This window comes from Glycine soja, chromosome 18 (assembly GCF_004193775.1).
Source record: "Glycine soja cultivar W05 chromosome 18, ASM419377v2, whole genome shotgun sequence".
NCBI classification, from domain to species: Eukaryota; Viridiplantae; Streptophyta; class Magnoliopsida; order Fabales; family Fabaceae; genus Glycine; species Glycine soja.
Genome location: NC_041019.1, coordinates 54,746,220 through 54,773,753, shown reverse-complemented (window position 1 = coordinate 54,773,753; position 27,534 = coordinate 54,746,220). Strand labels below are relative to the sequence as shown.

General features: G+C 33.7%; 3 protein-coding genes across 5 annotated transcripts; 2 read left to right on the top strand and 1 right to left on the bottom strand.

The window, feature by feature from the left end:
* Positions 1 to 4,645: 4,645 nt before the first annotated feature.
* On the top strand, positions 4,646 to 7,507 carry LOC114396415 (exocyst complex component EXO70E2-like). Its single transcript, XM_028358385.1, has 2 exons — positions 4,646 to 4,873; positions 5,043 to 7,507. The coding sequence occupies exon 2, from the start codon at positions 5,222 to 5,224 to the stop codon at positions 7,262 to 7,264; it is 2,043 nt and encodes a 680-aa protein (XP_028214186.1). The 5' UTR covers positions 4,646 to 4,873; positions 5,043 to 5,221; the 3' UTR covers positions 7,265 to 7,507.
* A 4,554-nt stretch (positions 7,508 to 12,061) lies between these two features.
* LOC114396070 (glycine-rich RNA-binding protein 4, mitochondrial-like) lies at positions 12,062 to 15,131 on the top strand. The gene is made up of 5 exons (XM_028357963.1): positions 12,062 to 12,200; positions 12,951 to 13,095; positions 13,166 to 13,234; positions 13,692 to 13,798; positions 14,493 to 15,131. Exons 2-5 carry the CDS (start codon positions 12,960 to 12,962, stop codon positions 14,916 to 14,918), a joined length of 738 nt encoding a protein of 245 aa, XP_028213764.1. The 5' UTR covers positions 12,062 to 12,200; positions 12,951 to 12,959; the 3' UTR covers positions 14,919 to 15,131.
* A 2,013-nt stretch (positions 15,132 to 17,144) lies between these two features.
* LOC114396069 (protein RIK-like) lies at positions 17,145 to 26,790 on the bottom strand. 3 transcript variants are annotated; one of them, XM_028357962.1, is made up of 13 exons: positions 26,427 to 26,784; positions 25,890 to 26,112; positions 24,025 to 24,126; positions 23,907 to 23,941; positions 23,742 to 23,817; positions 23,223 to 23,354; positions 23,059 to 23,136; positions 21,848 to 21,941; positions 21,624 to 21,741; positions 20,422 to 20,467; positions 19,801 to 20,331; positions 17,788 to 18,019; positions 17,304 to 17,644 (listed from the first exon to the last, which is right to left on the bottom strand). In XM_028357962.1, exons 1-13 carry the CDS (start codon positions 26,504 to 26,506, stop codon positions 17,523 to 17,525), a joined length of 1,869 nt encoding a protein of 622 aa, XP_028213763.1. In that variant the 5' UTR covers positions 26,507 to 26,784; the 3' UTR covers positions 17,304 to 17,522. The 3 variants fall into 3 exon arrangements, 2 of the variants coding, with proteins under 2 accessions (XP_028213762.1, XP_028213763.1); XR_003663207.1 differs by having other exon boundaries at positions 17,145 to 17,644; positions 17,788 to 19,112; positions 19,801 to 20,467; positions 26,427 to 26,790; XM_028357961.1 differs by having other exon boundaries at positions 17,145 to 17,644; positions 19,801 to 20,467; positions 26,427 to 26,782.
* Between the last annotated feature and the right edge of the window lie 744 nt (positions 26,791 to 27,534).

Here is a 27,534-nt window from a genome sequence, read left to right as displayed (position 1 = left end):
ATTCAATAATTATTCAAATATATATTTTAGTAACGGAAAAAATAAATTAAATTATTTTAATATATTAGATTCTTATATTTTTTGAAAAGATATTAGTATAATAATATATTATATTAAAAACAATAATAAAGATAAGAGATAAGGAAAGATTGGTTAAACAAAATCTCGAAAGATACAATTTCAAATTACTTAAAACGTTTAGATAAGGTTATGAAGTTATTTTTCCAAGAATCACACAAATAAATAGTCTCTCTTGACATGGGTTGCTTAAGGATTAAGAAGAATGAAAAAAATGAAAAAATTCTATTGAAACAAAAATAATAAAGAACTCAAATTACTTGATAGTATTAACATAAAAAATCATAGAATATTTTCAAAGAATGAAAATGTATAGAGGACAATTATAATTTCAAGAAACTTAAGTATTTTAAATTTCTTTTAACATATTTTATATATTTTGTAATACCTTATGACATTTTACTTTTTTGAAAATATTAGAAAATACATTTTGCCAAATTAAGAAGTTTTTTTATCCACTATCAATGTTCATTTAGAATAGATTTTCGGTTGTTTCATTTAGTGGCATCCAGTAATCCATCAATACCAACACCACAAATGTCAAACTTGTAACCATAGGACTTTAAAATCACATATTGACCAAAGTTATTTCTTGGATAAATTAAATATGTTTTTCATCCCTATAAACATCAAAATATTCTAAATCTGTTTCTATCAAATTTTGAGTATTTTTTTGTTCTCGAAAAATGAAAATATGTTACTTTTTAACCCGAATGTAAGTTCTGGTATTCAAATCCATGTGTCACTCTATGGTTATAGGAGTGGGTCATTTATAGGGTTAAATACCACCACAAAAATACAAAACCCATCTCCCCACAAATTTGTAAATTCCTTTTTCCTAATCTCCTTGTTCCCTAAATTTTTCATCTTTTTCTAATTTAAAAAGACATTTTTTTCTTTTTCTTTTTTTAATGTTTTGTTCAATTGAAATGGTCAACACTACCTTATTAACCTTGTCATCATCATCTTCTTCTTTGAATTTCTCTTTCTTACAAAAACCTAACACCTTTACTTTCAAACTCAACATTACGAATACAAATTCTAATGTTTTATCGAAATCAAATGTCGCAAACAAACTCAACAACCTAACTTCTAAATTCACCTCTCTCTCAGATTAGTCTAGTCCATAGAGAAGATGAAAAAAGTCATGGAAGAGGAATTTACAAATTTGTAGGTTTTTTTCTTCATTTTGTGGCGATTTTTAACCCTGAGAAATAAGTCACTCTCATAGTTATCAATGGAACCAATGAAAGAGTGGCCTACTACGAGCACTTGTAGGGATTAGTGCGTGAGACCACGATCCACAAAAGCATGAGACTCACCCTTTACTTGGGAATGAAGAGGGGAAAGATAGCATGTCACAAGAGCGATTTACGTTCTAAATAAAACTATTTCTTCAATTAAGTCAGAAATGACTCATTCATTAATAATTGATTCAGAAAAATAGAGCTCAAAGAGACGGGGGTCCTGTCTTTTATGCATTTGGAATGGTAGCTTTGGTCTGTACGTTGCTGGCGTAACCATAAACAAAGCTTAATACATGTAGGTTTGAATCTACTCGAACCTATGTTTGGACAAAAAAATAACAAATTTTAATTTTTCGAGGACGAAAAAGAGACTCAAAATTTTGTAGAGACAAATTTCGAATATTTTGATATTTATAGAGACAAAAAAACATATTTAAGCCTATAATTTAAGTTTTGAAAAATGTCACAGACTCAAATTCATTCAAGTTGACTCCTGATAACTGCTAAATATGAGTCATTTTTTATAATAAAAATATATTGAAAATATCTTTAAAAATATTTATTTAGCAGTTATTTTTGGATTAAATGATAGGAATTGATATTTTTTGTTTATGGTTTATAGATATAAAAAATGGAGGGATTAAAAGCAAAAAGATGCAGAAAATACGAAAAAAAGATGAAGGTTTGAGCATCAGCCCCAGCCCAAGACGCGCTCAGCGCGCAGCATGCGCTAAGTGCGAAAACTGGTACTTGCACTAAGCAAGGAGAGCGCGCTAAGCGTGAGTACGCAAGCCCAAATCCACTTTAGCAACTATAAAAGGGGAGTCAAGTCAAAGGAAAAAGACCACCACACACAACCCAAGAGACTCAGAGCTATAATGAATACATACTAAGCCTGATTATCTCTAATTGGGGAAATCTTTCTTTTTATGTCTTTTTTCCATCCCTTCTCCTCCATCAATTTCTATACCCTTCTTTAAGTGTAAGACTCCTTGTGGTTATGAGAGACTAAACCCTTAGTTAGGGTCTGACAGACCTAAAAAGCCAAAAGATGTATTGTACACTTCATATTTATCAATGCAAACAAGTGTTTTCTTTCATATTATCATTTCTTATTTTAATTTCATGTATCATTCTTTCTTGCATCATCTTTAGGAATTAGGTGCTCGATAGAGGGTAATCTTTAATAGAAATACACGAAAAGTTCTACATGCATCAGTTTTAGAGATTAGTCGCTCGACAGAAAGTAATTTCTAACAGAACTAAAAGAAAGAGATATCTTAATAAAATCATTGTTAGACATAAAGTGATTGAATTATGCCCATGCATCAAAGCAAACATCTAGAATTAGAACTTCATGTATTTTTCTCATCTATCTTTTTTTATCTTCTATTTTTTAATATTTATCATCTTTTAATTTAAATCTTTTATCTTTTTTATCTTTTATTTTTATCTTTAAATTTTTATGTTATCTACTATCTATCTTTATCTGTTATTTTAAATTTCTTATCTCTTGCTTATAAATTGGTTTTGCATTAATCTAGGTACAAAACAAAGTCTTTATGGATTCGATACTCGGACTTCCGAATACTTTATACTTTATTAGTGTGACAATTTTATTGCACTTGCCAACGAATTAACTCCAAATTAAAAAACAACACATTTCAATTTTAGGAGGACAAAAAACATCCTAAATTTTTTTAGGAATGACTTTCGAACTTTTTGATATTTATAACGGTGAAAAATATATTTTAACTTTCTTTCCTTTATACTTGGGTGCAAATTGAAGGTCATTATTTTTGTGTTTAGATATACATTGATAAAATTGATTTTAAATAAAATTAATTTTGGTTAAAATTAATTTTGAAGTGATATAGTTTTTGTTTAAATGTTTTTTTATAAGTAAAATTTAATAAAATTTTGGGACAAATATAAAAACTATTCAAATTGTTTAACACAAAATTATTTTTTTTTAATGTGAAACCAAATATATAAATTATATCCAAAATGAATTCTAAATAGAAAATAAATTTCTTAACCTCAAACCGAACATGCACGTGTGTGCTTATTTTCTGCGGCAATAAATCAGGCAATATGGAAAGGGAGTGTTGATTTGATTTAAAGGAAATTATTGAAAAGGAGCCCGATACAGCAGCAATGGAGCCCAGATATCAAATAATTTTGTGATTCACGGTTTATATACTTTAAAGAAAAATAATGCTACCTTCTTTATTATCTATTTATTATTATTAAATTCGTGCCGTCCAAATTATTCACCATCACATTCACTCTTGTTAGCGCTACAACACGTCGTGAAAATATTATATTTATGACTTTTTATTTTTTAAGAAAAATACTATAGTGCTAGGAGATACTATAAGTGCATCAGTGTACGTACTGACACACTCTTGCACGAATCAAATAAATCCATGTCAAATAAATACACATCCCTTTTTTTTTTTTCTCATGATCTTACTACTGATTAACATTTTGTCTTTTCTTATTATCAAGAAAGTTATCCAAATTTAGCAAAAAAAATATTTATTATTACCTAACCTAACCAAAAGTTGTCAGAGGAAGAAAAACTCCCCCCAAGGAAAAGACAAGGGTCTTAGTAAAAAAGCACAGCAGTAGTAGAAGAAATTCGTGCATCAACCTATTGAATTGGTTTAGATATATCATGCCATGGGCAATTTTTAAAACATTATTTCACCTAAATATTCAAATAAATTTATAACTACATTCTAAGTTTTTTTATTAAAAATTATTTTATCTAATAAATTTCTTTAAAATATGTATTGTTTGAAAAACAAATAATATGAAAAATGAAGAGAATAATATTTAGTCAATAAAAGAATAATACTAGGTTAGTATCTTACTAGTGCATTCAAATATTTTTCTTAAGCTGTGTTCATTCTTAAAAATAAGTAATTATATATTGATAAATGATTTAATTTGTATCTTACTTTTAATATGTTGATTTTAAAGACAAAAAGAACATTATGTACTTATTTTAAAAATAAATTCACTTTCAAAGAATTCTTTTTTAATGTCTAATTATCTAAATCAACTATGTTTTTCCAAAGTATATATACTATAAATAAATAAATAAAATACAGAGACGTCCAATAATGTAAGGAAAAAAAATATTAAACAAGAAAAGGTGAAAGTCGTACAAACCAAATAGAACAAGAACCAGTACGAAAATTTTCAATATTTTTAAAGGATAAATTGCTTCTTCTTTTTTTGGATATACTGTTATTGTTAGCAACAAGTTGTAGGCTTAGATTGGTCATAGAAATCACAGCCACGCCATTATGTTTCATATATTGTTATTTATTTTGTCTGTTTTAAAAGCCCAAAAAGAGCTCTTTCTTTTCCTTCACTATCTCCATTTTTACAAAACTGTCTGAGTTCATAAAAGTCAAAATAGCGTTCAGTGCTTTTGATGCTTCTGCTGTCCTTCCAGATCTTACTCACCATTCAATTCTTCTGCTTCTTCTTCACTCAGACTTTTGTGGGGTGTGCCTCATATTTAGGAAATAAAGGTAAAGTTTTTATGTGTTCCCTTTTCTTTTCTTTTTTTATTATTATTATCCTCTTGTTATTGTTTCTTATTCATCTGGGGGTTTCAATATGTTTATTTTAGTGGTTGTTGTATTGGGTTTTGTGCTGTGTCTATGATAACAATTAATTTGTTTTGGGGGTTTTGTGCAGGCATAAGGAGGTTTCTCTTCTTACCCATATGAACCTTTGGTGTTGAATTTGGTGGGTGTGTAAATTCTTGAAGGGGGTGTATTGGTTGTGGAGAAGGAAGTGTTGAGGTTGATTTTGGAGTTGAAAAGGTTTGAACTTGTTTCGGTGATTGTTGTTTGTTGAAGTTTGTTTTTTTTTCAATGGCTGTAGAGGAGTCCGAGCCTGTGATTGGGGAGCTGGAAAGGGAGGAGAATTTGATTGCTGCAGTTAGGCATATTGTGAAGGCATTGGGGCCAAATAAGACCCTTACTAGTGATGCCAAGAAAATTCTGGCAGATCTTGGCACTAGATTGTCCTCCATGTCCATACCTAGTGAGAAGGATGAGGGGAAACAAGGGCAGGGGGAGGATGGTGGTGATGATCATGATGGCAGTGATGATCTTCATGATGATTATGATGATGATGAGGGTGTTAGTGCTATTGAAGAAAGGCTTAATGTGATTCAGGAGAAGATTATGAGATGGGAGGAAGATCAGTCCATGATTTGGGATTTAGGGCCTATGGAAGCATCTGAGTATCTTAATGCTGCTAATGAAGCCCGCCGGTTGATTGAGAAGTTGGAAAGTTTGCATTTGAAGAAAGAGGATCAAGAGTACAAGTGTATGCAGAGGGCTTATAGTGTTCTTCAAACAGCTATGGCGCGGCTTGAAGAAGAATTCAGGAACTTGCTTATCCAGAACAGGCAACGTTTTGAGCCTGAGTATGTCTCTTTTCGCTCCAATGAGGAAGATGCTGCTGATGAGAACTCCATAGTCTCTTTAGGTGACGAATTAGTTGAGGAATCACTTCAAAGAGATAGTGTCAGCAGAGCTTATGAGGAGCATATCATTGATTTGGTTCATCCAGCCGTGATCCCGGATCTCAGGTGTATTGCAAACTTGCTTTTTGCTTCTAATTATGTCCAGGAATGTTCTAATGCTTATATCATTGTCCGGAGGGATGCCTTAGATGAGTGCCTCTTCATTCTTGAAATGGAAAGGCTAAGCATCGAGGATGTCTTGAAAATGGAGTGGGGTACTCTGAATTCAAAAATCAAAAGATGGATTTGGGCTGTGAAAATTTTTGTTAGGGTGTATCTTGCAAGTGAGAGGTGGCTTAGTGACCAGATTTTTGGGGAGGGTGAGCCTGTTGGTCTATCTTGTTTTGTTGATGCATCTAAGGCTTCGATGTTGCAGCTTCTGAATTTCGGTGAAGCCATGTCCATTGGCCCTCACCAACCCGAGAAATTGTTCCGCGTTCTTGACATATATGAGGTTCTACAAGACCTTATGCCAGACATTGATGCTTTGTATTCAGATGAGGTTGGTTCCTCGGTAAAAATTGAATGTCATGAGGTTCTGAAGAGATTAGGCGATTGTGTGAGGGTGACATTTCTTGAATTTGAAAATGCCATTGCAACAAATGTATCATCAACTCCTTTTGTAGGTGGTGGGATACATCCTTTGACCAAATATGTTATGAATTATCTTAGAGCCCTTACCGACTACAGTGACATACTCAATCTGCTTTTGAAGGACCAAGATGAGGATGCCATTTCGCTGTCACCTGACATGAGCCCTGGTACAGAAGAAGATAACAGAAGCCAGGGATCTCCAAGTAGAGTTTCCTCAATGGCCCTCCACTTCCGATCAATTGCTTCAATCTTGGAAAGCAACCTTGAGGAGAAGTCCAAGTTATACAAAGAAGTCTCCTTGCAGCACTTGTTCTTAATGAACAACCTGCATTATATGGCTGAAAAGGTTAAGGGGTCTGAACTCAGGCTCGTACATGGAGATGAATGGATTCGAAAGCGCAACTGGAAGTTTCAGCAGCATGCAATGAAATATGAGAGAGCTAGTTGGAGTTCCATTCTCAACTTGCTTAAGGATGAGGGAGTTTTTGTTCCGGGTATAACTTCGGTCTCAAAAAGTCTTGTTAAAGAGAGGCTGCGAAGCTTCTACCTTGGCTTTGAGGATGTTTACAGGATCCAGACAGCTTGGATTATCCCTGATTTTCAGCTTCGTGAAGATTTGCGGATTTCTATATCTGTCAAAGTAATCCAAGCTTATAGGTCGTTTGTTGGAAGGTTCAGTTCGTACACAAGTGACAAAATCATTAAGTACAGTCCTGATGATTTAGAAAACTACCTTTTGGATTTCTTTGAAGGATCTCAAAAGTTGTTGCAAAATCCTCATAGGAGGTGATAGCAGATAGGCAAGAATAATCCTGTTCTCTTAACACAGGTTTCTATGGGTTCATAAACAGGTTAGGGTTCATGTCAAAACCTTATTGTCCCACTTAGTATGTATTATATTTAATGATTCTAAGAGTTTCAGAGTTATGCTGCCCTTTTGCAATGTATTGTTTTGATTTACTTAAATTTGATTCCAAAATAGGAGTAATACAATATTCTGTTTTCTTTCTCTTTAAAGTTTATGTGTTCATCACATGCAATAAATCTAAAAGGATGGAGATAATTACTGACCTTAACCAAAAACATGGTTCTATTATATTCAAATTCTCTTGTAATTCAATTCCTACTACACCTTAGCAGTTAGCACGGTTATAACTTGCATAGAACTTTAAGTTATATTGGAGGCATATAAGAGTAGGACCATAAGCCAAGTCAAATTACCGGTAAGCATTTTGACTCCAGTGCATGGTCATCAAATAAATCTATAGTGGTCAAAATCTAGAAATAGTAGTTGAAATGGCTCTTGATAAGGCAATAAAGATATTATAAATTTGACCTGTATCTGATGAAATTGTCAGGAAATGAGAAATTTGAAGTCAACTTGAGATTTTCAAGCCAGATGCATTCACCAAACGGCCTGCAAAAAGAATTAGTTACCTATTGCAGTGCCTTCATTTTCAAGTGTAATATATTGGGACTTTCTTCTTCTTCTTCAAAGGAGATGAGAAAAATAATTTTAGAAATAAATCTTAAAAATGAAAGAAGCAATTTTTTTAATGAATTATAAAATGAGAATTTTTGCATAGACTAATTGGTGAAGAGGGACTTTTATTTTTAAGAGAAGTTTAAAGAGTCAAACACTGCTTATTAACAAATTGGTGAAGAGCACTTGGTCTTTCCCTCCTGGAAGTGTAACTCTATTAACTGAAAGAGACACTTCCTTGAGCAACTTGAAATCTTTGGAGGGTCCTGAATGCAAACATCATTGGTCAACATCATTGATCAATATTTTAAATGGGAAATTGAATTCGGACCTAACTCTTTTTGTCATGCCATGTGAGTTATGAAGATAATATAAGACCCCTTGCCCACCATCATACCCCGCAAAACATAAAGGAATAAAGTAATGGACCGTTAAGGGGCACCCACCAAGGGGTTGCCTCAAACAACAACTTCTCCTTCTAGTTCCTTCTCTCATAAAAAATGTTTAAAGAAAAAGGGGTTTTGAATGAGAATGAATAAACAAATGAAAAATGTTTAAGGTTCTTATTGGTTGGCCTTATTTTAAGTTTAACATGGCTGGACCACATTGACACGTTTTTTTTATCTGTATATGCTAAGTGGCAATGAGTCCTGTTTGAAGAGAAGAGATGTGGCTGTTCTTTTAAGTATCCTCACCCTTTGACCAAAAACTATGTCTTTTTCTAAGATGTATTATGTAGATATTTGATGAATGTGAGCTGTGTTTAAAATTATTTTTTTAAAGCTTCAAGAAATTCTTAATAGGGGGTACTATAATTCCAACCATGGTCCTTCACCCCGAATAAATTATATGTGGCTGAATGTGTGCATGTGTATGTCTCATAATAATAAAATATATCTGTGTAAATTAATTTAGATTTTACTTTGTAGTTGTGTGAATCAATTAAAATTGTCCTTAATCCTTATTCCTAATAGAATTTTTTAAATTTTACACGAGTATATTTTATAATAGAACAAATTATTATATTTTAACATATATTTATAATTGGATATTTTTTACATTTTTACTTTGATAAAAAAAGCATATCATAAATTAAATATTAATTTATATGGTTCTTATTTATTATGACTAGTTTAAGATTCTATAATTAATTTAATGAATTTAAGATTCTATTGAAAATAAAAATAAAAATAATAATATAAATATGCATTAATTGAATAATTTTAAGCGAATAAATATGATATTAAATATTAATAATTTCTATAAATGACAGATGCTATTTTGCAAAAAATGTCTTCAATAAAAAAAATTAATGAAAGGAGATTCTAAACACCAAGAGGGGAAAAAAGGTTGTCCAAAAAGATGATAGTTGAGGGAAACGAAGAATCTTACTGTTGCAGATTTCCAGCCGTATATTATTACAGGGTAAAAGGTTAGTACTAAATCACCATATACCAAGATTTTACATAATGTATAAATTTTTTTAAAAAAACCAATAACGTGAATTGGAACCACAGTAGTAATAAGGATGCGATTAATTATTCAACCAAACAAACTAAAGCTTTATAGACAAAGACACCTGAAGTAAATGACTAAGAAATGGTAACACATATGGAGCAACAAAAACGTGAATTAGGGTGTAGACTTACCTAAATTGAATCTTCAACTATTTGTAAGGCTTAGAAGCAGTCAACAAAAACATGTCACGTGCTAGATCTTCATTAGATCACTTCTTCAAGTAGTGCCCCAAGTTGTTGAAAACCAACCTTCAAATGTATAATAATAATTATATATAAAAAAAAACCCTTTCAATTCGTTAATTCTTCTATAGCAGCAATCAATTGTCCTTCATCACGGGTAGTGGACATTTTCATTTGTGTCACTAATTATTAGGTCACAACCTGTCCTAACTATAGAGATTTGAGTCTCAATCAACCACGGTATCATAATTCATAAGACCAGGTAAGTATTTCAACTACCTGGACTGTAGCACTGATGAAACGATCTTAGTAGCATTTACAGACTTTAGGGAAAAATAAATACTAATGTTGCTGGCATGGGAATGAGTCAAAAGAAACTTCAACTTCTACAATTAATGTTACAATCTCTATTCTCGTGTAACGAATTTTTCTTGTCCATGTCAAAATGTTGCATCACTGATTTTTTAAGTATTTCTCTGTTGAATAGCAATGGGAAACTGGGAATTGAAACTGGGACTAGTCACTTTTAAAATAAACTTAATAGACAAGCAAGGTGTATTAATATTTAGTCACCAACATTAGACAACTATATACATATGGTGTATAAAAATGTGTGCTTTAGGGGTTGAGATCTTCCACATTTTAAAACAAATTATATACTATTGCAGTCAATTAGATTAAGTACAGCACCATCCAATTAAACAGGGCTAGTGAAGAACTATGTAGGAGTCATTTATGTTGCTAGCAAGAGATCTCCTTTTAAAAAACAAATACTATAGTGAATCTTAAACTTGGGGTGATATTTTTTTTCTCTAAATCCTTTAATTTATCAAGAAAAAAAATATTTTAATTAATTCAGAATTCAATCGGAAGAAAGGTAAAAAAAATCTAACAAATAATTATTCCTATCAAAAAATAAATTTAGATATTATTCAAATGATTCAATGATAACTTCAACAGATAAATTACTTTTCAATCAATTGATTAATCACATTATATTTAATATTGAGATTCACAAGTTACAAACGTGACCTATTCTTTTGGTGAATACTCTAGCCCATATTAATAAATTTATTTGAATTATAATAGCTAAAAAAAGTTGACCCTCATATACATTTATTGTTTTTATGAGATGTGTTTTTCTCTGTTTTTGACACTAAGAAAAATAATTTTGATTAATGAGATAAACATTTGTTTGATGAGATATTTTTCATAGTATTTTCAAGTTGATCAAGTCAAATTTATAAACTAACAAAATAATTTAACAGACTAAAGTAAAAAGATTTAAACATAAGACCAAAATTTTAGTTTAGTCTATTATAATATATATATATATATATATATATATATATATATATATATATATAAAGATGTTTTAAATGAGAATAGTTCTTAAATAAAAAATTATAACAATCAATTTCAACCTTTGGATTACAATTAACAAAAAATAATTGAATGAGATTAAAAGTCCTATTAAAAGCTGTGACGTGCTTTCTGTCATGAGGTCTGCTTCACACCAGTTCATTCGTGTGTGTGTGGATTGGATTTGTGATGAATTGGGACTTTTATGTTGTTCAGTCTCAAGGGAAAGGGAAACCTATTAAGCTAAAATATAATCGAAGGTGAAACTAAAACAGATTGAAAAGAACAAGGCACGTATTTTTTTTTAAAATTTGTATTTTAATCACAGCACTCAATTGTTTTTAAGCTTAATCTAATTGTTATTATTATTTCTCCTCATTTTTCATTTAAAATTTATTCTCATTTGAAACATCCCATACATATAATAATTTTTTAATTTTTTTAATTTCTAGTTTTATTTCAATAAAATATATCCATAAAATTTATACAACATTTATTAACTCTATATTATAAACTATCATACAAAACTTATAAATATGATTTTGAATAAATTTATCATACATGATAATATAAAATTGAATAATGATATAAAAATATAATAAAAAAAACTTATATAGTCCATGTGTACTTTTTTAATATTCAAATCCCTTTCTATTTAATACTTAATTTATATTTTTTTTAAATTATTTGAATAAGCATATATATATATATATAATTTTTTCATGTTTTGTTAAAAATTAAATTAATCACATGTTTTACTTATTTGTTTGAATTAATTACATAAAATTTTACTATTGTATTTTAATTTTTAAATTTTTTAATGAAAGATACTAATATAGTCTACAAATACTTTAATTAAATTTATTTGTACATAGCTACTTAATTATAAATTTTTACATATGTTAATTTTTTTAACATCATAATAATTATTTTATAACTTATATTAAAATTGTTATTAATTGTTCATGCCAATTGAACTCAATATAGTTAGTCAGAAATAAAATATCGAATAGCCACGTGTCAATTTGCAGAGCCAAAGCCCTAATTTAGGTCAGCGTGGATTTTCAAGGGTTTTAGGTTATAGCAGCTTCACATTCTCAGTCTCAGTCTCAGTCTCAGTCTCTACACACACCTCAGAAGAACAGAACAGAACCACCACATAACAGTGCTTTTCAAAGGCGGTGAGATCTCAAGTTCACAAATTTCTTTCAATTTTCCTATTTCCATCATAATTTCACCGTTTTTCTCTGAAAGCTTGTCTGGTTCATTTTTTCCCGCAACCCCTTGTTATTGGGTTTGTTGCGGTAAAGATTTGATTTTTAAGGTCCGCAAGAGTTCTTTTTGTTTAAAATACAAGTGGGTATTCTCAATTTTGTTTCTGATTACTTTTTTATGCCTTTCTAGTTTGTGGCCTTTTCTGCTTAGAATTTTGTGGCGTATCTATTGCACATATGAACATGAATTAAGAATAAATAGAGTTTTGCTGATGTAGTGTCATTCTAGTGTGGCAAAGTTTTGGGTGCAAAGGGCTATTATAAGTTTGTAATTTTAATTGGGAATGAATTGCTTCTAATAATGATACTGGCAGAATTTATCCATGCCTACTATGAGATCATCGCTGCTGTTGAGTGAGGATACTTTTTTCCGCACCTAGGACCCAATCTCTAGTCTATCTGCCAAGTGGATTGGATCATAAACCACACAGACTTGATGCTGTGGAGAGTAGAGTTCAATCACAAGTCCACAACCTTTAATGGTCACTTTTAATTTTGTGCTATGGTTAATTTGAAATTAGATTGCAATTGTATTAATGATTCTTTATAATGTGTAAGAATGTGACCGGGGGTGGAACTTTTGTATGCTGAAGAGCACAAGTTATATTGAACAGTTAATATACTGTATGAACTTTTTGCCGTGCGATGCTTTTGTAGGTTTGAGCAATGGCGTTCTTAAATAAAATTGGGAATCTGCTCAAGAATTCTGCTGTCAAGCACATCAATCAGGATTTTTCGGCGTCTACCCCTTCACTTTTCCAAGCAATTAGATCCATGTCATCTGCAAAGCTTTTCGTCGGAGGTACTTTAGCTGATTGTGCTGAATCTTTTCAGAATGGAACATAGCTACAAATTTTCAATTTTCATTGCAGGTATTTCTTACAGCACTGATGATATGAGTTTGCGAGAGTCTTTTGCTCGCTATGGAGAAGTAATTGATGGTATTTTTCTTACTTACACAGTCTATTAGTTTTTCATTTTTTCAGGTAAAGGTAATAATATCATACTAAAGAAAAATCCAGTTGTAAACTTTTATTTCCCGAATTTCACAAAGTGAGCCAAAGAATCCAATATGATGCTCTCATTATGTATATAGTTTGCTAGTGGCTTTCATTTTTTGTTTTGATAAAATAAAGGTTACTCATTTATAGTTGTGTACTTATGCCATTGTTTCTTTTGTGGCTGTACTTTACTTTGTTCCTCTGTTTTCTTAGAATTAATTTCACAATAGTAGTTGGTGGTGATGATAGAATGCTTTAATTGTCACCAGCTGCATTTGTTGACAAACTGGAAAGTGACAATCAATTGTTCATATAACAAGCATTAAAATGTTTGGCTGCCAAGCATTCGTATTTCATAAAATGAAGCTGAAACTGTTTGTTTTGGATATTTTTCCAGTCAAGGTTATTATGGATCGTGAAACTGGCAGGTCAAGAGGTTTTGGCTTTGTAACTTTTGCAACAAGTGAGGATGCATCTTCTGCCATTCAGGGCATGGATGGCCAGGTATTATCTGTTTTCCGTGCTAACTTTTAAAATTGACATTCATGACACTTTCACATGGTAAGCATGGTGTTATATCCTCATATACGAAAAAATTATAAAGTTGTCTTCATATTATTATATATAGTAAGAAAACCTTATATGCATACCTGGAGTAAGCAATTGCTGTTATTTGGCAGAGGTAAGATAGACATGTTGAATGCAAAGATAAATTTTGTTGCATATGCATATGCAAGTGGCTTGAGAGTTCAGATTCAGAAATTAAGCTTCAAACTCAAAAACATTTATTCTGTAACGGTTGAGGCTTCTTGAACTTGAGTGTAAATAAATTGTGTTATTGTTACCTACATAATCGTATTCAAGAATGCTTTTCATTAAATAGCCTTTATTACAATTTTTATTTATTCCATGAGTCAGTTTAAAAATTTTACACTATGGAATTGAATTTCAAAACCTAGATTGAGAATTTGAATTGTATAAAGATTTAGTAAAATATTTGCCAATTAAAATTCAATCTTGTCCATCTAAATAAAGAAAGAAAGAATAAGGATACAATTCTTCATATTACTGGTTGTATTAGAATTTAGCATCAAATAATTATTACTGTTAGTTGCAGAAGATTAATCTTGCTGATATCTGCCAATTTTAGAAAGTAGGCAATGTTTCTTTGGCATCTCAACTAATAGTGTTGTTGCAGGATCTTCATGGTCGGAGGATACGGGTGAATTATGCTACAGAAAGGTCACGTCCAGGGTTTGGTGGTGATGGTGGATATGGCAGTGGTGGTGGTGGTGGCTACAATGGGGGTGGAAACTATGGAAGTGGAGGTGGATATGGCGGTGGTAGTGGCTATAATAGGGGTGGAAACTATGGAAGTGGCGGTTATAATGTTACTAGCAGCTATAGTGGTGGCAATGCTGAAACTAGTTACACTGGTGGTGGTAATGCTAGTAATTACCAATTCAATGAAAACTCTGGTGGAGATTTTGGCTCAGCTAGCGGTGAATTCAGCAGCAACCAAAATGACACAGCAGGTGCAGACAATGATGAATTCATTGAGCCACTTGAAGACAATGTGAGGGAGAACAATGATGGACCTACCGACTACGCTCAGAACCGCTGATGAGAATTTTCACCTTGCCTAGAGCAAGTAACACCTGGAGTTTATGATAAACAAATGTGTTTCCAATTTCTTTTTCCACCCTCTTGATTTTCATATGTTCATTGGCTTGAACTTGATAGTTTGTCTGCTCAACGACTGATGTAAAATAAGATTTTTCTAGGAGTTGAACTCCATTTATAATGATTTTAGTTTTCAACCATTCAACACCTGGAATGATAAACGAGTACACAAACCTTATAGTCAATAAAATTAGTTGACATGTTTTAATAACGGAAAGCCGGAGTTTGGACGACAGTTTATTGAAGTTGGCAGCTATTCGATGGAGTTTGTCATTCAAATGGATCTCAAGACAACTGATTTTGGAAAACAGTCCTGAGTAAATGATGTTGGTAATCATTTAGTCAGGCTATTAGCAGAATTATACTACATTTGTGGGCTGTGGTCACTGCCATATCCAGGCTCAGGGTTTGATGATGGTGGATATGGAGATGATAATGGAACTCGTGGGCTGTGGCAGCCATGGCCATAGCAATGCTAACTAATTACATTTGTGGTAACACGAATTCACATATCAACAAGGATCACCTAAAATAGTTTTCAAAGCCATTGGTCTTGTGATGAGGACTTGAATCCTGCACCTCCCATTTTTTAAAAAACCCCAGCCTATCCTTTCTTCCTCTTTCTCCCGCAACAACCGCAGATGCAGTGACTTCCATCCGTTCTTCTCTTCTTCCCGTAGGGCACCTTGCTTTCCAATTTTTCTCTTCTTCTTCAACTCACGTCTTCTTCCCACAACCATCAAGGGATTCAAAGCAAAAGTCTCTCTCCTCCAATTTTGCATGTCACAAGTACGTTTCAACGCTTTATATTCACGTTGTGGATCTGTTTTTGGAAAGTCAGTTTTGAAACGACTATTTTTGCTTCCAGGATAGTCACTTTGGAAAACTTTTTCCGAAACACCCATTCTGGAAGCAAAAATAGCCTTTCCGGAAAGCCTATTCCAAAATAGTTATTTTTGCTTCTGGAATGGCCACTCCGAAAAACTTTTTTTGGAATACCTATCTTAAAAGCAAAAATAACCATTTCAGAAAGTCTATTTTGGAACGGCTATTTTCGCTTCTAGAAAAGTTTTTTCGGAGTGATCATTCTGGAAGAAAAATAGCCCTTTTAGAACAGACTTTTCATAAAGATTATTTTTGCTTCCAAAATGAGTATTCCGCAAGCCCAGAAATACTTTTCAAAACCCCCTCTATGGAATTTCATTCCTTAAACATTTTGGGCTAAAAGAGGAGGTAGGGGGAGGTGTGCCTCATCAAGGGAGGGAGGAGGAGTAGCTTCACGTGGGAGGGAGGGAGGTGCAGGATTCTCTGAAGGAGAGGTATTAGGTTTGGGGAGAGGTGCTAATTCATTAAGGCTAATAGGATAATTTCAAGCGGAAGAAGGGGTGTAAGATACACATAGGAAGGTGCAGGATTCAAGTCTCCTTGTGATGTTCATATTACTTATCGGGCCGTGCACCAGAGCCTAGCTTCGTTATCACGCCGTGACAATAAGTGTAAAATCAGTGTTTATTTTTCTTTTCTTGAAAAGATATTAACAAAATTAGTATAGTCGAAAAGAACATTAGAAGGCATCAACATTCCCGAGGTTAATACATCGGAATTTTGAATGTCCTAACCAGAACTAGAACATTCTTAGTAGTCCATCCTCTAAATTGGCAATAAGATCTCCAGAAAAGACAAGTTTCTTTACGTTGTTTCTCAAAATGATTGCACATTTGCACTCTGAATGACCTACTTGCTATCTCCTCTAAGGATGTGATTTGATTTTTGAGCTTTAATTTATTGTCAAGGGGAATTGGATTCTTTGTTGCTCTAGGTGCTTCAGTTGGCAGTTGGCACTAGTGGAAATTTCACTCAATTCCTACCGTTGACCATTTCTTTAACTGTAACTTTGGTGTCGTGACCATTAGATGAGCAGCCACACTAATGTTAAAATCAAATTAAAAAACAAATCTATGTTGTCACTGCCACATATGACAAACCAAGGAACTTGAACGAGAATCCACTAATATGATTTAATTTATATTATACACAATTTTGAGCAATTTATATCACATCCAATACAACTTGTGTTTTTAAATCATTGAACCGGGTGCAGATGTGTGTGAAGATGATAACCCATGGAAAAATAATAATGTGTGTGTGTTTGTGTGCGCTTTTGCAATTGCTTGTTCCATCTAACCTGGTAGCTTCGTTTCATTCAGCCAGGATGAATAATTAACAATGGGGGGAAGAAGGAAAAAACTGTCCCTTATCACAGCATCGTTACTTTAGTGGCCTACTAAACCACTAAAAAGAGACTACCGGTACATGCTTACTCAAATAGGGCCAAAAAATTACAACATATAAACCTCTCTTACGAAGCATATGAGAATGGGCAACTAAAACCTTTAAAGTGCTACTCAACCAAATTATTTGGCTCCAAAAATCATGCTAAGGGCTTCCCTTTCCACCCCGGGAAGAAGAGTATGTAACCAGCAAGAACTAGTCCCAACCCAAACAATAAATATTTACATATATAGTCCAATATGCACCTTGTAGCTCATAAAGCCCAGAAAGGCTTTTGAACCCCAGTTGCTCCGGCGTCATGAGGAAGTGATTCCTCACTAGAATCAATATCATCATCATCCTCCTCTCCATATTCCATTAGCTTGACCAAAGTATCTGAAATAAATACATTAAAACGTATAAAGATACAAAAGAAGGCATTGTAAAGTTAAATTACAGGGTCAGACATAATAAAAGATAAATGTTCCATAGAGAGAAAACATTGACCCAAATATAGTAAAAGCAGGCTTAATTCTAACCAGGAACTGCATCAGATTTTGTCTTAAGCAAAGTCTTGTTCTTGGCCTGTACTTTAACTTCAGATGGACCACAAAATTTAGGTGGAGGTGGTGGTGGGGGCATGGTTCTTAGTAGAGGTGGTGGCATTCCATTGGATGATGGCTGAACCAACTTCTTAGGGGCAGGCATTGTTGATATATTCCTCACAACCGGACCATCAGATTGTTCATTAGTTTTTAGAGGTTGCAATCTCTGCAATTGAGTTAGAGTGGGAGAAAACAAAAACCCAAACACAACTTTTGAATCAGATACTTCATTAATTGTTTCAACATGCCAAACTACAAAGTCAAATTAACACTGAACTACAAACGAGAAAAACGAATACAAAAAACGAGGTAAAACAAACAAGGGGATAAACGGGCAGTGACTTGTTCGTAGTGTATCATTCTAGAATGATCTACTATACTGTTACATACATGATAATAAAAACCAGGAAAGTAAAAAAACTAGCCAGATGGAGTAAACGGATAGATAATACATTAAGATATGTGCATAGGAATATATTGTCAAGCTCCCAATAGATAATGTAAAGATAAATGTAAATCTGCAGCTCAAATTTTCCTGATAATAGGGTTTGAGACCCAATACCGAATGCAGCATTGATGTAAAATAAGAAGAAAAAAAATCTTGCACACAACTGGATATTTTAGTGATCAATGGGTTTAATAGTGACACTTGAAACTCAATTTTTTGGTCAGGAATGGATTGATTGGTAGCACAAAAGATGCAAGTTTTCATCTCTTTCTCTTTATGAATCATTTCAAAGGACTTGGGATTATGTCTAGCAAGACTTCATGGTGGTGTAAGATGTTCTAAGAGTGTCTCTTCAAAGGATAACCAATCATGGGAAAGAGCTTTTTTAATTTACTTTGTCCATACATACAATTTTTATTTTATTCCTTTTTTATTATACCTTGCTATGATATCTCATTCCTTAGTTTTATATTTTCTCCTATCTCTAACTTGTCTTTATTTCAATTTAAAGGATTGGCATCAATTTGGTGCTGGTATGGTAAACCCTTTTCTTCAGGAAATTGACAGTCCATATATGCAGGACTAGAGGAGGGCATGGCTGAAAAGCATGCCACAACATCTTTTGCAGCAATTTTACCAATGAAGGAAAATATTAGAATAACATCTTGGATTGGAAAGGGCATATGCTGTGAAGCCACAAGCACCCTACTACTCCTCCAAAACTGAAAACCCTATCAAACATACAAACCAATGGCCCAACAGACAGGTCCAGTGTCAGGCTTTTTGCTTCATAGAAGGTCAGAGAAAATACCTGGAATATTAAGCATTAACAGTCAGCACAAGATAACATGTTTAAATCAGAACAGAGCTACAGATTGACAGTGTTTGAGAGAAAAGTTTTGCACTTTTATTTTTCTTTGTTCGAGAAAGTTATAAGAATTCAATTCTGGAGGGTAAGGTATCGACAGAAAGCTATAAATGTAGTTAAAAAGAAAACATTAAAAGAACATGGCTCCCTGTTCCTGATATGTATTCACAAGTGGTTTAATTTATTTCATTTTTTCTTTCTCAAATGGAAAAAGTTCATCTAAACATACAAGATACTACTGGAAGTGAACACACAAAATGCATGCCTCATGTAAGTATAAGAATCATTCCCAATGCTGCAATCAGAAGACCTGGGAGATAGGAACAATAGTGAAAAGGTAAAATCAACAAAATATTACTTCCATCCCACCAGTGGGGAGATTCATTGCTATCAAATCAGTCAATTTGGAGACATTAACCATACCACAAACCTGTCTACATATAACTGATAAAAAGGCAGTCTAACCCTCTGCATAAAAATGTTAGGAGTTGGTGTCAACTCAACCAAGGTTTTGAAAGAAAGTGGAGTTTCTGGGATGGTTTTGTGTTGTTTAATGAACGGACTTGAATGATATTTCCCTTGATGCATGCAATGATGTATATAAAGAATTTATCAATGACAATGCAATGACCTGATTGAGTTTTGTTGTGTCTTTTGAACCAACTGGCAATTCTTGAAACTTTCGTCTCTGAGGCGGCCGTTTCTCCTTTTCAAGATCAGAGCTTAAGGTTGACTTGGATCCTCTGTTTGATGCTGATGTTGTGGGAGCAACTGTTGATGCAACAGGAGGTGAGTGTCTCAAGGCAAGGGCAACTTGTTGCAAAGGGGTAGCTTGAGGATATAATCCGCCATATCCAATATAGCTAGTACCACCTGATACTAAAGGGGGAGGAGTATAACCAGTCATGTTTGCTTGAGGCCCAGAGCTTAAATGTCTTATAGATTGGGGTGTAGTCCCCAAAGTGAGGGCACCAGTGACACCAGTCACTCCAACCAAGGAAGCTGGAGGAACCGGTGTCAAGACCCCAGCTGCTGACATTGAACTAGTGATTAGGCTGGCACCTGCCTCTAGGTCAATTCCAGAACTCTGAACTCCAGTCAACAACTGCTGTGGGGGTGGAACAGCACTATAAACTTGTGGGGGTGAAATGGCAGCAGGAATCTGCTTCAACAAAGAAGGGCCACTATAAACCTGCTGGGGTGGTGGAACAGCACTATATACCTGATGGGGAGGTGGAACAGCAGTGTATACCTGCTGTGGAGGTGGAACAGCACTATAAACCTTACATGATGAAACCCTATGACAGTTAAATCATAAGTTATTCCCTGAAACTTATATGAATCCAACATAAAATAGTTTATCACAGTACCAACAATAAATATAGTCAAACAACACTAGCTTAAAGCATTGAAATGGCAGAAGGCAGGGGAAATTTTCTCTACTACCAATCAGATTTATCAAACCTCAACTTCCCACCCACAAAGTGCCCTCTTAAACTAAATCCCAGTTTCACAAAAAATTAAAACTAAATTTAACTTCAATACAAACCAAAAGTTCTAAATTTAACAAATGAATCATCTAACGAAATCCAGGGTTAAAACTGCCAAATCAAAGTACACAGCTATATTAAAGAACTATACCTGCAACCAAGAAGTACTCAAATTGTAAACAAAATAATAGTGACAGCAGGATAATTATAAGAGTGATCAGTGAATAGGACAGCAACAGGAAGAGAACCTACATTCATGAAAAATAAATTATGCAGCCCTAAATGAGATTCTGTCATGGACTGAATGGAGGGCAAAAGCTCCTAGGTGTCAACCTGAAACTTGACTCTAGGGTATACAGGGTTAGGCTAGTCCTCATAGTAAGGACTTGTGTAAAAGCTAGAATGTTCATTTGCTACTTCTGTCTCATCTTAAAGTATAACAATTTTTTCAAATTACTAAGAGCACCTTAAAGCAGCAACTGTTTAAAGAGGTGAAGACCTCACATCAGGCACCAGGTGCACGGCCAGGCATCTGAGTCTCTGATTGATATCTTTCTAGTCTAGCTTAAAAAGAGATCAAATCCCTCGTATTAAAAAGAGGGTCTATGTTTTTCCAGGATGGACAGAGAAAGTTACTATTTAGGCCTCCTTTTCCTCAATGGAACCAAAGTAATACACCAATAATTCACAGCAAATGCGCAAGTGCTAAAAATAATCCACGAATGAAAAAGGTATGTTGCATGTTGAAAACAGTATGCTGTAAATTTGAATTAACAAAAGGTAGGTGTCATGCTCCATGAATGATCAAATGCAAGAAATTAAGAATTTTAGAAAGAAAGAAAAATCATTTCTTCATGCAAGAGCTAAAATCTGATGAGGGCACAAAATTTCAGAAATATTTCACTCGGGAGGAAAAACATCTGACCACAGATCCCATATCCCAATTAGTATAAAAATTAAATACCTTGAAGCACCACACTCCGTACAGATTGTATCCAAAAGATTTTCAGCCAAAAGCTTAGCATCTTCAAGACTTTTCGCATTGTTACTAGACAAAAACAGATGCAGGGGCTGCTGTCCATCTGCAAGCAGAAAAGTAATTAAATTGAAAAACATGTACAATTAAAACATAAGCTATGCTCAAATACCATGCCTGTACAAGTCCAGATCACAGAAACGAAAAGGTACCTTCTCCATTCAAGCATTCATTGTTTCCTGAACCACGTCCTCTCAGTACAACTGTCGCTCCTGTTTCATTCATAATGTGATTTATATACTGATCCTGCACGTTCAAATCCAAACCACCACCAACACCAAAATAATTTCTCCCAATCGTATGGAGATGTCAGAGAAAGCTTGAAACATTAGATTATCTCGACTTCATCATACACAATGTAAAATTCAGAAAACACTAAAGAAATATATCCAGCAAATGGAAACAAAAATGTAATGATGCTCGACATTGAATAAAAAATATTAGCCTAGGCAGGCTAACTATTTCTGAAGCATAGGATGAGACTACTATTTAGCACAAGTCCAGATTTTTATTTTATTTTATTTTAATTTTTTTTTTTTTGGGGGGGGGGGGGGGGTAATACAGTTTTATTCATTGATGATTGATGTGTTCGGCGTGAATCAGAGAATGTTCAGTCTCTATTTTTTATTCTTGTAAATAAATATTTGATAAACATCCTTTGTTCTTGTGACTTGTGATTGTGTGTGGACATACTTTCACCCCAATCTCTTGGATTAAAGTATTCATACAAAATGTGCTTCAAAAGTCATCAGAAGAACCATTTTCCAATTCCATCCATCTGAATATCACTTTCAGCACCTAACAAGTATTACAATGCCATATGTAAATATGAGAAGTGCTAGGAACACACTCTCTCTAATTGGTTAAAATTTATTGAAACTACAAAATCAAGAGAGAATCATTAAATATGATGTGCGACCACAAAATTTGGTCATTTTCCATAAATTTCAACAAATAAAAGAGGGTGTGTTTAAAACAGAGTGACAAAGAGTGTGTTCCTAGTATTTCTCATGTAACCATAAACTGTAACAACACTCCTGACTCCTCCAGTCCCCCAGTCCGTCTGCCCTTTTATTGCTTAATCAACTCTTGGAAAATCAGTACTCCTAGTAACACTGAAGTATTTTCGCACCATCAAATCATAAGTTGAGAACAAAGACATGAGTGAAAGGCTATAGTAGTATGAAAACAAAAACAGCAGATGACCAAGGGGTCACATCACAAATCGAAAGAGACCTAAAAAAACTTCTAGGCTCTAGCAATCGTCTTATAAAATTTGTGGCAGACTAATTCACATCAGGTCATAGATGAACCCAACCTCCAACATTGACTAGATAAATCACTTGGGTAGGGAAGGGCTTACATTTGGTCCACGTATACGAGCAACAATGTTCAATGAAGGATCAGCATCAAAGCCCAAAAACACGCATGTACTCAGCATCTGATTCAATAAGAAATTTTGGTTGTTAACACTTAACACATCACATCAGAACAATGCGCATAAGCTAGTAATAAATGAATGTCTACCTTCACTCCATTAACCAAAGCAGAAGGTGTGACGGAAGAAATTGACTGTGAATTTTGCACCTGTTTGAGAATTTCTTCAATCATTGCAGCAGCACGATCAACAGCTAAAATCCGTTCTGCTGTCTCTTTTATCTGCAATAAAATTTGATATCACCAAAAGCAAAACTAAATTACATAATTCGTTCATGTGTAACACTACCATTAGTGAATGTCAAAACAAACACTACCAATTTGTGTATTACTGAGTCATGAGTGATGATACAAACAAGACATGTGCTTCTTTTTAAAAGAATAAGAAAACATTTTCAGTTACAAACATCCACCAATCCCTTTCACATGACATTTCATTTATTGCTTTGATTAGACATTATTTTAATTTTGACATCTCAAAGCTTTCCAATCTATAAAGTAATAAATGTTTACTTTAGTATCAAAACAAAGAATTACACAAAATATCTAATGAAATTTGATTATTTAACCCAATGATCATGCTATATGAAATCAAGCAGCAGTTTTTACATGAGCTCCTGCAGAGATGTGAAGGTACAGTGGCTTCTCTCCATCATGTGGTGCATTAGGCAGCCGATACTTTCCCCTATGGAAAAATTCAGGATATATACATTACATGCAGGAGTATAGAAAACACCAAAAGGGTTTTAGAAATGCCTTAAATGACCAACAAACCTAGTTATAACTATGGCACCAGTGCACCTCTGGATCTGCATGAAGAAGATCAATCATTAAAGATAAAAATTAAGAGTTTGGTGTTAAAAGATTGTAGAATTGATTGTACTTAAGTCACCTCCTCTTGTGTTTGGCGTTTTGTCAACTTGTAGCGAACAGAAGACTCTGCATCATTTATGACAATTTCTCGAGCAATTATTAATTCATCTTGGATCTTATGCTACAAGAAAATTCATCTCACCATTAAGATATGGAACTTGAAAGTTGAAATATTATTTAACATAAACAAAAGCAATCCATAATAAAAAATAATGTAAAAGTGTCGGGGGAAAAAGGCATCATAAGCATACTGCAAAATATCTAGGTAGATAAAAACTTATTAAATTAGACAGGTTATACAGCATCCATCTACACTTGAGCAATTATTCTAAGGAAACTAGAAGAAAAAGAATACATGCGAGCGTGTGACAACAGAACACGCATTTCTCAAAACATGCACCATCACATAAAATGAAATAAAAATAAAAATCAATATAATCACTGAGACAGTAGTATATAGATGATAACAAAGGACAAAAATATAGTCACTGATTTCACCCCATCCCAACACCCATTTTGAAAACCTATGAGCGGTGACTCTCAGAAGTACAAAGGAATCAGGCTAAATTTCAAATTGCAATATAATGGGTACAAGCTAAAAACTTATAATTTGATCTTAAATAGAACCAGCCTAAATCATGTTATTATCAACCAAATCATGTTATTATCAAACTGCAAAATCAATTTTGCAGAATTTCTAAAGTTTCAATATCAAGAACTCGTCATGGAGCAAGTTCCAAGAGGATTAAGTCTAGAGAAGATCACTTCGAGTGTAACTCAGTAAAGCTAAGCTGATAGTCTACTCATCAATTTCATAATATTAGCACACAGTCCCTGTGACACAGTTACACACATGCATAGACAAGGGTGTACAAGGTCCAGTGAAAAGGTGTTGTACTGCACTTAAAGGGATTACATAATTCTTTATAAGCGAGTTTGATCGCCTAATAGTGCATAACAGGAATTGAAGAAATGTGGAGAATTCTCTTAGAAGTACTCTCTGCACGATATATTTAGATTATACTATGTTATCAGAGCTCGGAAGGGAAAAACATTGTATCATCAGAATAGAAACAAAGTGGCTCTCATCTGTACAATAAAATACATTATTCAGAGAAAAAAAATGTGAGATTTTTTTTTAAATAACTTATTCTAAATTGGAAAGAGTAAGGTAGAAGAAATACAACTCAGCTTCAGTAAAATCTCCGGTGTTCAACAGGAGACTAGATATAGGCTCATTTTCGGCAAAACCAACATAAAATTGAATGCTCAAGCTCTTGTTTATCATTTTGTTTCCCTTTACATCTTTGCATCTTATCTTCATTTTAGTTCTGTTTATGCAAATTTGCTTCAGTGAGTATCTTAAGACCCAGGAGGAAAATAAGATTCCCAGCACTCCACTGTTCTGCCGGGTTTTTTTGTCCTCTCTCTAATAGCTGACTGTTATAACTAACTAATAAGTATTACTTATATTCCGACTCCAACTCCCTCCCCCCAAAAAAGTTTGCTTATATAACACACCCATAGTCTTATTAATACTGGAAAATTCAACATCAGACAGATCCTTGTTTTTGCATAGTTGTAACTTTTCCCTATAAACTTCTGTGCTGCAATATTACTTCGTATTGGACCAAGGCTTTGGTTTTTCAAATTAAAGAAATGCTGGTGGAGCACAATTCGTCCCCCTTTATTGTGTTTATTGCACCTTCAAAGATCTCCCTACAGTTCCCATATTACAAATCCTAGGATAAAATTTCATGTAACAACTACACACTCCCCTTCCCCAAAACCAAAACAATAAAATGATGACATAGCAGTTTTAAGCAAGAAGGAGCACCAGCAAACATGATAAACACCATAAGAGATTAAAAGTCTCACACTCACTTGATTCAACTTTTGCGCGGCAACAGCAGCTGCAGCTGCATGTTGCGGAAGCTGAGCAGAAGCTGCCAGAGGATTCGTCAAAAGAGTGCCGGAGATCACCGGAGCCATGGCGGGAAATGCAACCCCTCCAAGAGTCACGGCATTGCTCAAAGGGAGTGCTCCAGGGACTGTCATCCCAACTGGCATCAATGACTCCGCCGGTTGATCCCACTTTCTCTTCTTTCTACACAGAAACCAAAACACTCACCAAATCCAAATCCATCACATGTCCATACAAAAAACAGCTTCTTATCCCACTAGGTGAGGTAAGCTACATGGATCACAACATGCAATTCAGCTCGGATGCTGATGCAACCCTAATTCTAAAATCTCAAGCACTACACACACCATACAAATAATCACCATTCCATGAACCAAATAAAAACAAAGCAGAATAACAAATAAATCAATAGAATCAACACAACACAAAATCCAAGCCAATTTCACTTAATTTGCAAAAACACGAAAAGGAAGGCATTACAGTGAAGAAGATTTTACCTCTGCCGCGTCTGCGAAGCCTCGTTGGCCGCGGAGGTTTCGTTGGAAGAAGAAACCCTAACGATGCTATCCTCTGTCATTGTTTAAGCGATTCTGAGTTGCCAAAGAAGAAGAAGAAGAAGAAGAAGAAGAAGTGCAATTGCGTGGCGCTTTGGTTCTCTTTGCTTCTTCGTTTTCGATACCCGAAAACGAAAAAGGATTCACGCGAGCGTCGGTGTTGGGTTGGAACGAACGCGATTGGTCGGTCAAAGTGTGAAACGGGGTTTTGTGCCTACCGCCTAACGTCGTACAGTTGCGTGACGCCAGATGGGTTAAACGACACAATGCATGGATTAAACGATATCGACGGGGTTTGACAAAACTACCGTCGTCTGTTTCTGTTTTTTTTCCGTACTAAAGCAAAGATGAGTTGTGCATATGGAGTATTATTTTTTAATGAATTTTATTGGTAACATTTGATTTTTTTATACATTCATTTTTTTTGCTAAATTGTAATTTCTGTCTTTTTTTTAATTTCTAACATGTTTTTTTTTATTTTAGTCCATAAATTTCAAAAAATTTGTAACTTTAATTTAATCTTCCATTTGCATACATTAAATAGACAATTAATGCGGAGGATTAGATTAAAATTATGAATTTTTTAAAATAATATATATATTTGTCATATGCTCCCTAAATATCTTGACTTTACACTGCAATGTACTGATAAGAAAATAAATAAAATGACAAAAAAATTATCATGAATGCCCTTGTAAAGGGTAAATGGTGATAGGCAAGTGTGCTACATTCTAGAGGGTACATTTATGTTTCACTGGTCATAAATGTAAAAAACAAATATTGTCATCTTGGTTTTTATTTATAAATAGTGATGTATTTTTTCACTTTTACAAATTTTGTCATTATAAATATATTTTTTATTTTTACAAATGTTGTTATCACTAACTCCTCTATTTTGACTATGATTAATATGTACTTCAATGTTAATAAAACATTCTTTGGTGGATTACATATACTAAGTTGCTAGCTTTTCCTACTATTGCCTTCTTAATTCATATGCTTTTTGTGTTTTTTTTTTAATCTTGATAGGCATATAAAAGCACGGTCAAAG

Excerpts from the sequence above, each read along its gene's own strand:
- LOC114396415 (XM_028358385.1), top strand. The coding sequence starts at position 5,222 with ATGGCTGTAGAGGAGTCCGAGCCTGTGATTGGGGAGCTGGAAAGGGAG.
- LOC114396070 (XM_028357963.1), top strand. The coding sequence starts at position 12,960 with ATGGCGTTCTTAAATAAAATTGGGAATCTGCTCAAGAATTCTGCTGTC. Across the intron at positions 13,235-13,691 it reads CTATGGAGAAGTAATTGATG|TCAAGGTTATTATGGATCGT; the intron begins GTATTTTTCTTA and ends ATATTTTTCCAG. Across the intron at positions 13,799-14,492 it reads TTCAGGGCATGGATGGCCAG|GATCTTCATGGTCGGAGGAT; the intron begins GTATTATCTGTT and ends GTGTTGTTGCAG.
- LOC114396069 (XM_028357961.1), bottom strand. The coding sequence starts at position 26,506 with ATGACAGAGGATAGCATCGTTAGGGTTTCTTCTTCCAACGAAACCTCC. Across the intron at positions 23,818-23,906 it reads GGTGCCATAGTTATAACTAG|GGGAAAGTATCGGCTGCCTA; the intron begins GTTTGTTGGTCA and ends ATTTTTCCATAG. Across the intron at positions 21,742-21,847 it reads TGAATGCTTGAATGGAGAAG|ATGGACAGCAGCCCCTGCAT; the intron begins GTACCTTTTCGT and ends TTCTGCTTGCAG.